At 43.9% G+C, this 13,695-nt stretch overlaps 1 protein-coding gene across 1 annotated transcript in view; it reads left to right on the forward strand.

The window, feature by feature from the left end:
* The window catches only part of LOC115310667 (neprilysin-4-like), a 133,298-nt gene that overhangs the window by 10,743 nt on the left and 108,860 nt on the right, over window positions 1–13,695 (forward strand). The window contains exons 5-6 of the mRNA XM_029969124.2: window positions 2,403–2,599; window positions 9,342–9,536. Of these exons, the coding sequence (XP_029824984.2) occupies window positions 2,403–2,599; window positions 9,342–9,536 (392 nt within the window). The remainder of the gene's footprint in view (window positions 1–2,402; window positions 2,600–9,341; window positions 9,537–13,695) is intronic.

The raw sequence follows: 13,695 nt of genomic DNA on the forward strand, positions 1-13,695 counted from the left end.
AAAATCAGAATAGGGTTAAATCATGATTTAAATCAGACCTGTTTTACGATGTCAATTTAGATCAAGCTTTCCCTGCAGAAATAATCCTGAAGATATGAATTATCCACCGTTCATCTATCATGTGAAGCTGTCTGTGTGCACTGTTTTGAACTGAAATCAAAGAATCGATCAAGCAAGAATTATTCATATTAGGCTGAACACGAGCAGAAAGCAGTTTTCTTCTGAGCAACTTAGAGCACTGAGCTATCTTCCTATCTTCCACTCCGTTGCTCTGTTACGTAGTGTCGTATGGAAAGCGAATCGAAACACGAAATTAAGAACGAAGGAAACGAAAACCAGGAAAGTCATGACCTACTGCAAGCGAGCGAGAATTCGAAAAAAAAAGTATATAGAGGATTTTAGCTGGCAAAAAACGGCGAAAAAAACAAAAGTATGGCGGAGTTCACATCAATAAAGTGTTGTTAACTAACATGTACTTTAAACTTACAGTAATTATTTATTCTGCACTGTTAATGGTCTGGGAAATTAATAAATAAGACTGCCATGTTTAAAAATATATTTAGTGATAAAAATAACTTTTTTTAGCTACACTGCTTTACTTTTCTAAAAAGCGACAGAAAAGTAAGCGCAAACTCTAAACATGCTGCGGCTGGTAGAACCCAATGAAAGCAAAAATTTCACCATTAAAAAAAATCCAAATATCTTTCTTTATTATTAATCATATCCAGCGAGGTTATTCATCCTAAAGACCCTGATGGTTGTCATAAAAAAAAAAACAGGCATCAACTCAAACAATTTAGTCGAAGCTGATATGTCTACCTCTCGTGTACCAACCAAACTTCTGTCCATTTCGTTTTATTTCAATTTAAAGCTCGATGGCACAGTCTTCCATATCAATATTTTCTAATATTTGTAAATAACGTATACAGTCCTTAATGTTAAACTGAAGCAGAAGCAATACGGTAGAAGGCTCCTCAACCGATTTGGTCAAGGATATAAATCGTAATTAAGAAAATTTATATTTTCTTAAATGTAACCACGCCTTCTCCCTGAGAGTAAAAATACGCAGGCAAGATGGTAAACAAGTTCCAAATAATAGGCCTCATTACGGGAATATTAGACTAGCTGTGTGTTGTTTGTTTCTTCTTTTTTGCGCGCGTTTTTTACGCACTTGGAAGGGGGTGGAAAGTAAGGAAGTCTACCTCACGAAAACTTGATCATGGAATGTCACAAAAACTTTGTCAAAGTGACGCCACGCACGTCAAAATAAATTTGAAAGAGAGTGCGAAGTTGGAAAGCCGATGTCACAAAATCTTGGTCACGGTAGTGACACCCCGCACATAAAATAAATCTTGAAGGGGGTGCAAAGTTAAGAAGACGATGCCACAAAAACTTGGTCACGGAATGTCACAAAAACTTGGTCACAGAAGTGACGTCACGAGCGTCAGAATAAATTTGAAGTTATTTTGAACGAGAAAGTATGAAAACAAGAGATCGTGCGAGCTCTCATGCGAGACGATGCACTCCTCGCACCATGGTACACCAATGATTCGGCGAACATGTTATAGCATCCGCCACGGAGGCACCGACAACACTTTTTATCCCCGTGTGCTTTTCCCGAAAAAAAAAATTAACATGTGTTTGGAATGGCCCAAGGGCAAACCCGGGCTTTGTCCGCCGACTTACTTTGCACGCCATTCCGAAAATACGAATCGGAGATGACGGCGCGGGGTGCTGCAAGATTGCTTCAACGGGACGCCGAGCCACGGGCATTCACATCTTGCCAACGTTGCTTTTTGCGCACCCACCATCGTCCATGGACGTATCTCCAGCTGCCACAAAAGCACATATGGAATGAGTGGACAAAGCATGGCCTTTCTTACACCACCCCCAGCCCCTCTCATTTCTCGTGCCATCCCCACGTAGTTCTAGATTAATTAATGCAGCATAGTACAACTATGCACCGACCTAAGTTTTAAATTTTTTGCTGTCTCGGGTTTACGAATATGGGCATTCTCTCTGAATGCTGCCAAAGGAACAGTAATACGATATAAGCTGAGATCATTTGCTCCTTTTCCCGCATTCGTAAAAGTCGGCGCTGCCGTGCTATCCTAGCACGGTGCTATCGGAGTAACACAGTGCGAGAAAACCAATTTTGGTTTCCTCGCAATATTTATCGGGAAAACGCTCCCAGCTACAGGAAGCGTGTAAATTGAATTGGTGTATAATTACACACCATTTTAGATTTTCCAGCTAGACTTCGATACACTTAGGCGCGACGCTTAACGGCCGTACACGCTCTCGCGGTTTCGAGACCGTAGAAGTGCTCTTGCATTTAAGAGAAGCTTTGTCAACATTTCACATGCACCTCATAACATTTGATTATTTTGTATGTCAAACAGCTGTCAACGAAACAGAGAAATTTAATGACCTACTCAAGTTACTTCAGGAAGATGGCTTTACCAAGTGGCCTTTACTGAATAAAGAAGATTCACCTTATGAAAACTACACTCAACTACTCAGCCAATCAACTTTTCTTCCATTTGTTAGTTTCGCAATATTTCAGGATGCTAAAAATATTCAATCAAACGTGATTTACGTAAGTATCAAACAGCCTCTTTCAAAACCCTCGTAATTCCTCACAACCCCTTAGTATGCGGGCAGTGTTGCCCGACATTAATGCCTTCCGCGCGGGCCCTCAGTTATTAACGACGGGAGCAAAACAGACGGTTTCTAACAGTACCCACTCACTTGGCGGAGCGTCCCCAACCTACGGACCGGGGTCGGTGAGATAGTCAGTCCTCTCTGGTGGCTAACGGATTGCGGAGCCAGTTTTTTTCGCTCTTCGCCAATATTTTACAACGGACTGCATATCACCGCATATTTCATTGAATATTTTTTTACTCGTGAAAGCATTTTACCAGCACCTTGGAAATCGCGCATGTCCGAGTGAGTAAAAAACGCAGCAATTAGTTTTGACAACGCGAGCGACACATGCGTCATTTTCCTGGCGGGCCTATCCAAAAATGTATTAAAGCACTTGATTCTTTACGAAAGCACCTGTGCACACTGTTAAGAAATACGGAGGGTATCCTTTCCGGAAAAGCATTGGAAGGGACAATTGCTGCAACCCAAAGTTTTACGAAACCGCAGCGCCACAGGAAAAATGCACAACTCGTCGAAACAAAGTTTCACCGGCCTCGCCGCCAAGATCACAGCTTCCTTACTTACTTTACTATGGCGACTGCATTACCAACTTGCGGCACTCGCGCTCCAGAAAGAGCTTGATCCAGTGACGACGGAAGAGGGGAGGGGTGTAGGGCGGCGGCGACAGCGACAAAATTCACACGCGCATATGGACCGCGTTTCAAGAAATTTTCGATCTCGCCATTTCATACTTTTGTGTTCGAACACATACACCCGCCGGCAATATGAAGGTGAACACTTTACCTGGTTTCTTGCGTATTTTACGGCTTCCTAAACTTATATTAACTCTCAACGTCTCAATTGGTACGTGGCCAAGGGTCTAAACTTTGCGTTCTAGCCCTCTTCTGGAACAGAGCTTGTTCCAAAGCTTGCAGGAGCGTCAAAAACAAGAAGAGGGTTGTTCACCTTCATATCGCTCACGGGTGTACCTTGCTCCACAGCGTTGCTCTATTTGTGCCTTCATGTGATCCATTCGAGTATATTTGGAACATTGTCATGGTTAATAGTTCATAATATCAACCACGCATATTGTTTTCATTTATTGATAGGAATTCTCGCAGGAACAGCTGGACGGTCCAGAACTCCGTAGCCGATATATGCTGCAAAAACATCTAATCAGACATACCTTCAAACTTTGCTGCGGCGTCGATTCTTGATCGGTATCCAAGCGTGCGAAGGAACGGAGACGCAGCACTTCGGCGTGCCAAGGAAGTTTCGATCACGCCGCGAGACCGGCGAATCTTGCTTTCGCCGATTTGTGCCTTTTTCTTACGGCGAAGTGCTTCCGTAAAATGTTTTACGTGTACTCAAAGGCCGTTTTCACCCTTTACACAAAGTTTAAAAACTTCTTAGGCGAATGGCGGAAAACGAGCAGAAACCGTTTCTTCAGCTCGCTGCCGGCTAGCCTCTGGAATTCTCCAAAACTGCGATTTTGCTGCATGCAAGATGGTCGTCCCGTGGCCGCACTCGCGGAGGGGGGAAGCGCGATCCAGCGACTGTTATAGATATCAATGGTCGCGAAATGCAGATAGTAGCTGGGCCACCCTTGGCACCGAACGTAGAGCGACTCCCAGTACTTCGCTTTAAAACGCACTATTTATGCCCAAAATATAAACTAGTATCCACAATAAAACTAAAACAAGTAAAACCGGCGGATATGTTCTTGTGTTACCATCATACTACTATTAGAGTATTAATGTCGAAGAAAACATTACCGCAAAACGTATGTTCACAAACTAGCAACGCAGTGTTTACTTTTTTTTTTCGATCCAAACAAGCGGAAATTAAAAAAAAAAAAGCATCGAAGTTGCTTTAATTATTAATTATATAGACTTTATTAAAAGAATTCATTTAAAAATGCAAATGCAACATGGCCAACTTCGCTGCGACAAATGGAAGCGGACGGCGTGTCAGTTCGGAAGAAAACTTACCTCAGAATGTATATGGACCCTTGAACGCCGCTACAAAGTTCTTGACATAGAGCAACGAGGTAGAGGGCCCTAGAGCGATAAACTGGCAGCTGAAAATGATTTCCCATTGGCCGCCGCCATGTTGCACATTCTTGACATTGACCTTTAATAACAGTATCCACGGGATAAGTTATTTTTCGTTTGTTTAAATTCTAAAATATGCTTTTACGACAAACACCCGGGCAGCTTCAAGTTGCGTCTGCTAGATGCCGTCAGCCGGGGTGCTGCATTTTAGGTTTTTATCGGAGCGAGACACTTATCTCCGGTGCTAACAGTATTGAAAAAAATAGCTCATAATGTTTTTACAGCGATCGAATACACATCTCGGCTCACTTTTGCATAAACGCCTCAGGATTTGGTACGGTCACGTGTCAAGTGATCAAATTGTACAACATGGCTGCAGCCAAGTGGTGATCACTTTTGCCTGGTGAACGGGGGTACCAGTTTATCGCTCTAAGCAAAACTACCTCGTTGACATAGATGGGCAGAATCAGGGACCCTTAAATAGTTCAGGACTCGGCATGACGTCATGCTCACCGACGCCGGAAAAAGAACCCAATCCTAGACTTCCTTGCGCACCGAAGCGCTTTTATCCAACCTAAATCCAACCGAGCTCTAATCGTCTGCTCGCTGCTCGGTCGACTGCTTTAGGCTACGTCTGCTCCAAGCCTGCGGTCTGCTTCGTCTGCTCGCTGTCACGGCTGGCATGCGATACGGTCGGCGCATTAAAATAAGTTTTGATGCGAACCCGCAATCTCTTCATGGTGAAGGGAAACCAGCACCTTCTGGAAACAACGCTTGTACGGCATTCTCAACCAGCAGTGCCATTTTCAGCGTTCGTGCGTACGACGACTGACATGCTCGCTTTCTAAAGCCGTCCTATGAAGACTCACTCTAGACGACGTTCCGGGCGCGGTGTCGACAGCGTCTGCTGTATGCCGACTTTGTACCGGTCAGGCAAGGGTGGGTTGAACTCCAAATCTTTCCTATTCGACACCGATTCAGTGGACGCCACCATGACATCGTGGGACAAACAGCCGCGTTGCCACAGCAATGCCATGGCAATACGGATGTTTGCCCCATATTTTTATGAGGACGTCAGTTAACTGATTTTCCTGATCATGATGAAAATGATTGAGACTGGTAAAATATCGGCGATTTCATAAAACAAAAAAGACACAGGAAATGGATTGTCTCAATAGCCGAGATAATAAGAAGACATTTCGGGGCCACGCCTACTTCCGTTACACTTCGCTCTATGTATGGAGAATACGGACGCCACCTCTTGCCCATTATAACTTCCTGGCTCAGACTGACGAGAGAAGGCTAACCTAAATTTCTTGTGTGAGACACGTCCAGTTTTCACGAAACACTTGGAGTTTTCGTTCGAAAGTGCACGGATATGTTTTATTGACCTTACGCCAATGCAGTCGCACCGAATGAAATAATTATCAGGTGTTATGACGCAACATTGTAATGAGCAGAGACAAAGCGTTATCCTCGAGCATCATATACAATATGAAAGAAAGTAAATACCTACCAACGCAGTCCAAAATACTAACCCAGCAGCGAAATTCCTAAACACATAACACGCTTCTTCGTCCCCCAAAGGCATCGAATGGTTGGCTGCACAAACACGACGACGCCAAAGGTCTCTCCGGTGCAGAATGCACCGTCTCGGCATTCTTTCTTCAGCCGTCGTGTTAACTTCTTCATTGACTGCGGCAGTAACATTTTCGCAAACAAATTTCGCACCTTGAACTCAAACCACAAAACCGATCTCGCTCGGCGTCATACTGCCGCTTCTCGGCACCGTCGTTGTTGTTGGTGAAGACCCACCTGTTGCTACTTGAGATGGTGATTTCACAATACCTTCCGTGTCACGCATGAGATTTTGAATAGCTTCGCAGATGGCTAGAACAATCTCACGAGAGCGTTCGAGCCGCACAAAGCAAAACACAGAATCGAACCCAAACCAAACAAACCAAAGGAACGCTTGCAATATTTGCTTTTGCGCAGCTCGGCGCTAGGCACACCGCGCGTAAAGATCTAAATCAATCTCGAGCTACCAGATCCGAACGGCGCTGCTCCGAGAGGCGTTTACGTCACAGTGACGTGCTCACGCCAGCACCAGTAGCTATATATTCGCCTTTTTTTTTTTACAAAAAACTCAGTGCCGCCATTTACTCGATTGCCCTAGCACACTTCCGGTCTGGGTTTATTTTCTAGATAGTTAGGCACAGAGCTTGATTCCGATAGAAAAAGATATGGGTTCGGCCGTGTCTATTATCCCGGAAAACGTTCTGTTAGGTCAATTCACGAAAATCAAGTATGAACCGGCGCAATTCCGGTTGCGAACGTACAATTGTACCAACGTCCCAGTAAAGGGCCGTGTCATGGTAAAAGTGGAACATGAAGGCGTTTGTTTTATGTTGCCTTTAGTGGTGGCTGAAGCGGATGAGCAGCGCACGGTGCCAACTTCTCTCGGGCGGAGCTGGCTCGAACACATTCTCCTAAACTGGGCGCAAGTGTTGAGTCTAGGTTCCATTGCGTCGGGGCAAGAGTCACTGTTGGACGAGTTTGAGGTGTTTCAAAGGGCCACTTGACAAGATTAAGGGCTTCCGTGGGTTCATTCCGCTGAAAACAGACGCGCGACCAGTCTTCTGTAAAGCTAGAGTGGTGCCGTACGCACTCAAAGACAAGGTAGAAGAGGAGTTACGTGATCTCGAAGTCAAAAGGATAATTTGCCCCGTGCAAGACAGCGAATGGGGTTGCCTCTTGTAGTAGTGCCAAAGAAGGACGGTACTACAGTTAGACTATGTGGGGATTATCATGTAGCCCTTAATCACTGCGTTACAGTTGCGCACTCACCATTGCCTTTGCCTGAAGATGTGTTCGCGTCATTAGCAGGGGGCAAGATGTTCACAGTGCTTGAATTGTCAAAAGCGTACTTGCAACTCGAGATAGATGAGCATTCCTGCGGCTACAGCTGGCCGGATGTGGAACGACAGCTATGTGAATATTTTATATAAAGGCCAAACCCAACGGGGGGGCGTGTTTGGTAATTCATGTTAGCAGCTGAACTGCAGTTGTCACAAAAAACTGGTCCCAGATTGATTATGGTCTTGTGCTTTCAATACAAAGTATAAAAAAATATAGTTTTAGATTTTTATTGATTTACACAGGTGAGCCGATCTTTACACATTTTTAGCGAAGGCTTTCACCAACTTCACGCATTTCTGTAGTAAATCTCAGCGCGATAAGTTAAAAAAAACGATATATGCGGTCAGTTCAAAGTGCGCTCAATACATTTCACCTACGCTGTAGTATAGTCCGCAAGCGACTTTTAGCAGAGATTGATACCTTGTCTAGCATGCTAAGTCAGCAAGATGCCGTCGGTGCGCACATTTAGTTCCAGACAAAACGTAGGTCCCCAGATACATTCACCGTATCACGGTGAAAGTACCTGGGCACTGGTGTTCACCGTGATACCGGTGAATCATAACGCATTAAGGATAGTGCAGTGGTCGTAAGACGTCCGAACTTCAGACAAAAGTCAATAACTTTACTTAATAACTCTAGCCTCTGCTGTCGCACACGTTTTTCGGCCGGCGCGACTAACCACCGGATTTCGGCATCCGATCCGCATCCGCAGCCCTTAGCACCCGCACCCGATCCGCAATTCATTAAATCTGATTCATTTTCAACCGCATACCCCAGTTGACTGCGGACACCTCGGCCAACTGCGGGCACTTTGGCCACATGTGGGCACATCGGACGGGGTTCGAACCCGCCACCTGCAGATCCGTAGGCCGGAGCTTTTACCTTGGAGCAACCGATACTTTTCCTTATTATTATTGATGAAACCAGCGAGACGGCATAGGCTTCTTGCATGAGCTGTAATACAAAATCATGTCTTTGTGCTGGCAGTCAAGCGACCACTACATCGGGACGTGGGAGTCAACAACTTAGGTCACAGGAACCGGTTTTGGGGATTTAAAATTAATCATAACGCAATACCTTACCGTAAAGTGAGAAAAAAACTTTCAAATAAAAAAAACATATAGTGCAGAACTTTCTCCAAGTGTAATTTTTTTTTTTTTACTTGAAAGTTTCTTAATAAATCTACCCCACATTCTTAGGTGTTACATTATGCTTTATTATCGCCAGCTCGTCTGCACACTCACTGTTACTCAGTGAAAATTGCCGCAATTCTCTGCCGCTGAGAGCGGGTTTTGAATTAAAGACGTGAGATTAATTCGAGTTGACATCTGAATGTACTTTTGAATGTTCCAGCCACTACATATCTTTATTCTAAACAAGGACGGTTATTAATTTGGTTAACATGGTTCTATCGTATTCAGTGTGGTTATTGAATTTAGCCCACAACCGCAAAAGAGAACATAGTATGAAAACATTACTAATTTGTATAAAATATGGCTCGATTAGTTTTACTTTCGAAATATAGATGTAGATATTATGTTTCGGGTGGAAAAAAGAAGAGTTACATAGATCGCCTAATAATTACTGATATTCTCTGAGCTGCATGCCTACTAATTCCTTAAGTCGAGTGTTTCACTAGATATGAAATATGCTGTTTAAAAGTGTATATTTGCGATATACTAGATATTAACATGTTCATTTCAACATGCATTATTTTTCAAGCTCGACCAAATCACCTTTAACTGGGCTGGTCGAAACCAACTGATTAACCAGACGACAGAAGATAATAAAAAAATAGTAGCTGCCTACAAGAACCTCATTGCGTCAACTGCGAAGGTCTTCATGCCCAACTTAACTGAGGACGAGGCACAGCGACTTTCTGAGGATATATTACAGTTTGAGGCCAAACTGGCAAAGGTAACATATAATGCCTTCCAATAGTAAATCTGAAGTGTTGGGCGTCTGAAATGACCAGGCTCTATCTATAATCGGCCGTAAAAACCGGCGCCTGCACGCAGCAAACAAAACTATTTGTCAAAAGTGTATTTCAGAAGTCGGCTCTATCTTGTAAAATTTCAAAGCGTAGCTTCTTTTCTGTAAAAAACAGAGCCAAAATACTTGCCATGGTCAACGGCGGACAGAGACGCAGACGACCAGCCGAGTGGCGTGGGGCCTGTTTGGCGCACGTATTGATACCTGGCTCTACCTCCTTATCGAGACGAAGGACTTTTTTCGAGACTGCTCGCAAGGACTGTGGTCTATTAAAATTAACACAATATTTTCATAATGCGGCTTTGGTTTAAAAATAGATGCGGACAATAAAAGCAAAACAAAGTAAAACCAAAATTTAAGAAAAAACGTGGTTGCATAACGACGGCGTTCTCGCTGCCAACGGCTTTCGTCTGCTTTGTTGTATTTTGTGAGTGTGTGTTGCGTTTAGAGTCTGCATGCGCATTCGTTCCGTCTTGTGCTTGTGTTTCTCGGATCCAACGGTCTCCCCTCGAGTGCTTTGGAAATTTACGACCCAGAGGGAACATTCCGCCGAGCCACCCGCCAACGCGAACGGGCAGGCGACCACGGACCCCTGTGTAAACAGCGCCAGCTGCGCCTCGTAGAGGTAGCTTCTGGCCACTCGACACCGTGTACCCTCTTTCCCCTTCTGGCGCGTCTTTCTTCCCGTAACGTTGTTTTGAAGTAAACAGTTCTTTTTGAGAGTTGAAAAGGTTCGCTTCGTGTCTGTCTCTCTGGAACAGCGGCTGGCTGATTCCGAACCACCGTGTAACGAAGTTACCCGGCATTTAGTAAAATCTCTTCGTGCGTGTCGTCTGCTTTCTTTCGCTCGTCGGCTACACCTTCCGACGCTGTTCTCGACGCCATCTGTCAATACACGTGTCAAACGCGCCCCGCCACTCTACTCGGTTGCCTGCGTCGCCGTCCGCCGTTGAGCCTGGCAAGCTTTTTAGCCTTATTTCTTACAGAATGGGAGGTACGCTTTCCATTCATAGAACATAAGACCGACCTATTTAAATACACCCTTCACGAAGCGTTTAGGTTGCTTCGTGCAGGCGGCGATATTTACGACCTATTTTAGATCGAACGTGGTTATTTCGAACACCCGTACGTATTTTATCTCCCGCTAAAGCGAATTAATTTGTTCAATTTGAAATTTCGTAATCGGGCCTCGTGATTTTATGCATTTCCTAAAAAAATGCTTACAGCTTTCATAAACTTTAGGTGGATTTTATGCTCTTAAAATTTGTTACTGTGTTCGAGATATTTCACGATATGCTCACCTTTGTGCAATGGCTGAAGTTTTAGTACCAAGTACCCAACGCGATGCATTTTAGCGGTAACAAGCTATTCGCAATTTTACTGTATTTCTTTTCAAATTTAATTTTCAATTGTTCAAATTTAATTTTCAATTTTAAGACAAATAGCTTTAAGTTAGGGACGCATTCTACTTCTTACGCTGCGCCTTGTCGTTGTTGTGTTGGTGTAAACAGTGTCGCGCAGTGTCAAAAAGAACTAGTCCTGAAGTATGAAATTCCTCGCCACTCCCACTGAACATGTTTATAGAGCTGTCAATATAATTTACAAAATTTTTTTATGTAAAGTAAATTATATATTCATGTCTTAATCGTGAAGCTCTTCTGCGAAGGGAAATTTATAAATCACTTCTCTGAGAATCTAAAATATTTTTCGCTTATTTTCACATGCAATATATTAACACTGCTTCGTCAAACTTTTATCATTTTCGAGATTTCCCACTATCCTTAAGGTCATTATATTGACAAGTAAAAGGGAGCGTTCATCAGGTAAAAAAACACCGGCTAAGTACGGTGACCACAGAAAGGTTAGGATCCTTTTAAAGCCCTGGACCACAGGAGGACAGAGAGTAAAATTCTCAGGAAAATCAGTCTTCCATTCGCTTTACTATTCAAATGGATATTGCCGACAACTCGTCCCAATAACCAAAAGGGTGGCGGAAAAAAAATATATACGTATATATATATATATATACCAGGGTGTCGAACCGGAACCGAACCGAACCGAAAACCGGAACCGAACCGGTATTTTTTCCGGAACTGAACCTGAACCCGAGCCGTTATATCGTTATCGCGATGAACCCGAACCGAAACTGAACCGGAAAAAAAATAACGGTTACCGGCTCATGTCAAAACGGTTCGGCCACGCGCTGGTGACGATGTGCTATCAATGCCATTTGTTTTTTAAGTGCCGTCAACTGACACACACCTCGCTTACATATTTTTCTTCTCCACTCAGTCTTAGGAATATAAACGCTGCATCCATGAATCTTGACATAGGAACCAGTATTGCGCTGGTCGCGGCTTGCACGGAAGAAAGAGAATTGGAAGGCTGTGCAAAACACAAAAATCGCGTCACGGGATTTCATTTTCCTACAATCTCGTAAATCCTAAATGCTGCTGTGTGCTCATTTCATAACACGTTTCTAGAACGCGCGAGTTCTTGAAGCTTGCTTCCATCGGAATGAGAAAAGAAAAGGCTGTGGAGTTTGATAATAATGCATCCGGTTCCCTATAGGCACTTAGAAGCTAACATATTTGTGAGACAGCGAACTCTTCTATTTTAATATTTATCCTATTACGTCCTTCTGGCGTCGCGTTCGGTGAAGTGATTTTCATATTCCGTATCTCGTTTAATGAAAACTTCTTTAAGGGTCTAATTTGAGTTACCGAAGGCTAGTTCAAATAAAGAAAGCTGTATTTTCTCCCCACTGTTCCTTCAATTGCTTACACGCCGAGGTGGCGGGATAGTTAGCGAGTTCTACTTGTAAGTGGGTTTGTACGGAGGTCGCGGATTTTACAGCTACTGCGTCGGACCTAATTAGATGAAGCCCGAATGCGTAAACGTCGGCGAGGTAACTTTTGAGTGCACATAAAGAAACCATTCCTGGTAGAAATCCCTGAGCCTTACACTTCGATGTATCCCGTTTCGTATCTGCTGATTTCAGATGTTTTATTTGTAATTTATTTTGATGTTGCAATTTGTCACTTATAATTTCTCAACCGGTTCGCGAACCGGTTCGCGGATTGAATTAATCGAACCGGAACTGAACCGGAACAAAATAAATTTACCTGAACCTGAACCGTAACTGAACCCTTTTTTTTCGGTTCGACACACTGATATATACATATATATATATATATATATGTGTGTGAAGTGAGCTAAATATAAAAACAATGGACCGGGAAAAGTTAATAAGTCAAAGATGCGTACTGCCGGAGTTACTAATTCGAAGTTTATTACGACGTTTCGAGCGGGGACCGCTCTTCATCAGGTAGCGAGTATACAGCCCGCGAATGTTTATATACCCCTAAGAAACTTGCTGAGCGTCATTCAAAACGCCTAAATCAGTCATTTTCAGAAAACCTTTCAGCGCGTGAGAGGCGTAGTAGTGCTCTAAAGTTACCACTCGTGGAGCAGGTACAGTGCTAATCACACTGGTCTCTAACGCGCGAGCGTGCGGCTTTCTCCGGGGAGCGCTAGACTGGTGCCATTCGCGGAAACTAAGCTAGTCACGTGGCGCAACATGGAACTGCCCGCTCGAGGGGTGTCCTGCCCACTCTATCGGCTGGCGGCGAACGCAGAAGGCTGCTCGCACGCTTTTTGCAAACATCATTGCTCGAACAATAAACAAAATGAAGCATGAAAACGTATCAACAATGTCGTCATCAAAAAGAAAAAAGATAAAGCACTTAATTTTATTGCTTATCAAGATGGTATAAGGCTTGCTACTATGCAAAAAAACAAAAGTATATCAATTGACTGGATTCAACGCGACTGCGCATAGTATCGAGAGAATCCTACAGGACAAAAGCACCGATCGCCGGCAACGACACCACGAGTGCCGAAAAACGTCCGAACAAGGATAGTCGGAATTAGTGAAGCGGGGTTGTCCCAGCTGATAGAATGGGCAGGACACCCCTCGAGCGGGCCGTTCCATGATGCGCCACGTGACTAGCTTAGTTTCCGAGAGCGCCACCAGTCCAGCGCTCCCCGGAGAAAGTCGCACGCTCGCGCGTTATAGACAAGT

This window comes from Ixodes scapularis, unplaced genomic scaffold (assembly GCF_016920785.2).
Source record: "Ixodes scapularis isolate PalLabHiFi unplaced genomic scaffold, ASM1692078v2 PGA_scaffold1__304_contigs__length_218370807, whole genome shotgun sequence".
Classification (NCBI taxonomy): domain Eukaryota; kingdom Metazoa; phylum Arthropoda; class Arachnida; order Ixodida; family Ixodidae; genus Ixodes; species Ixodes scapularis.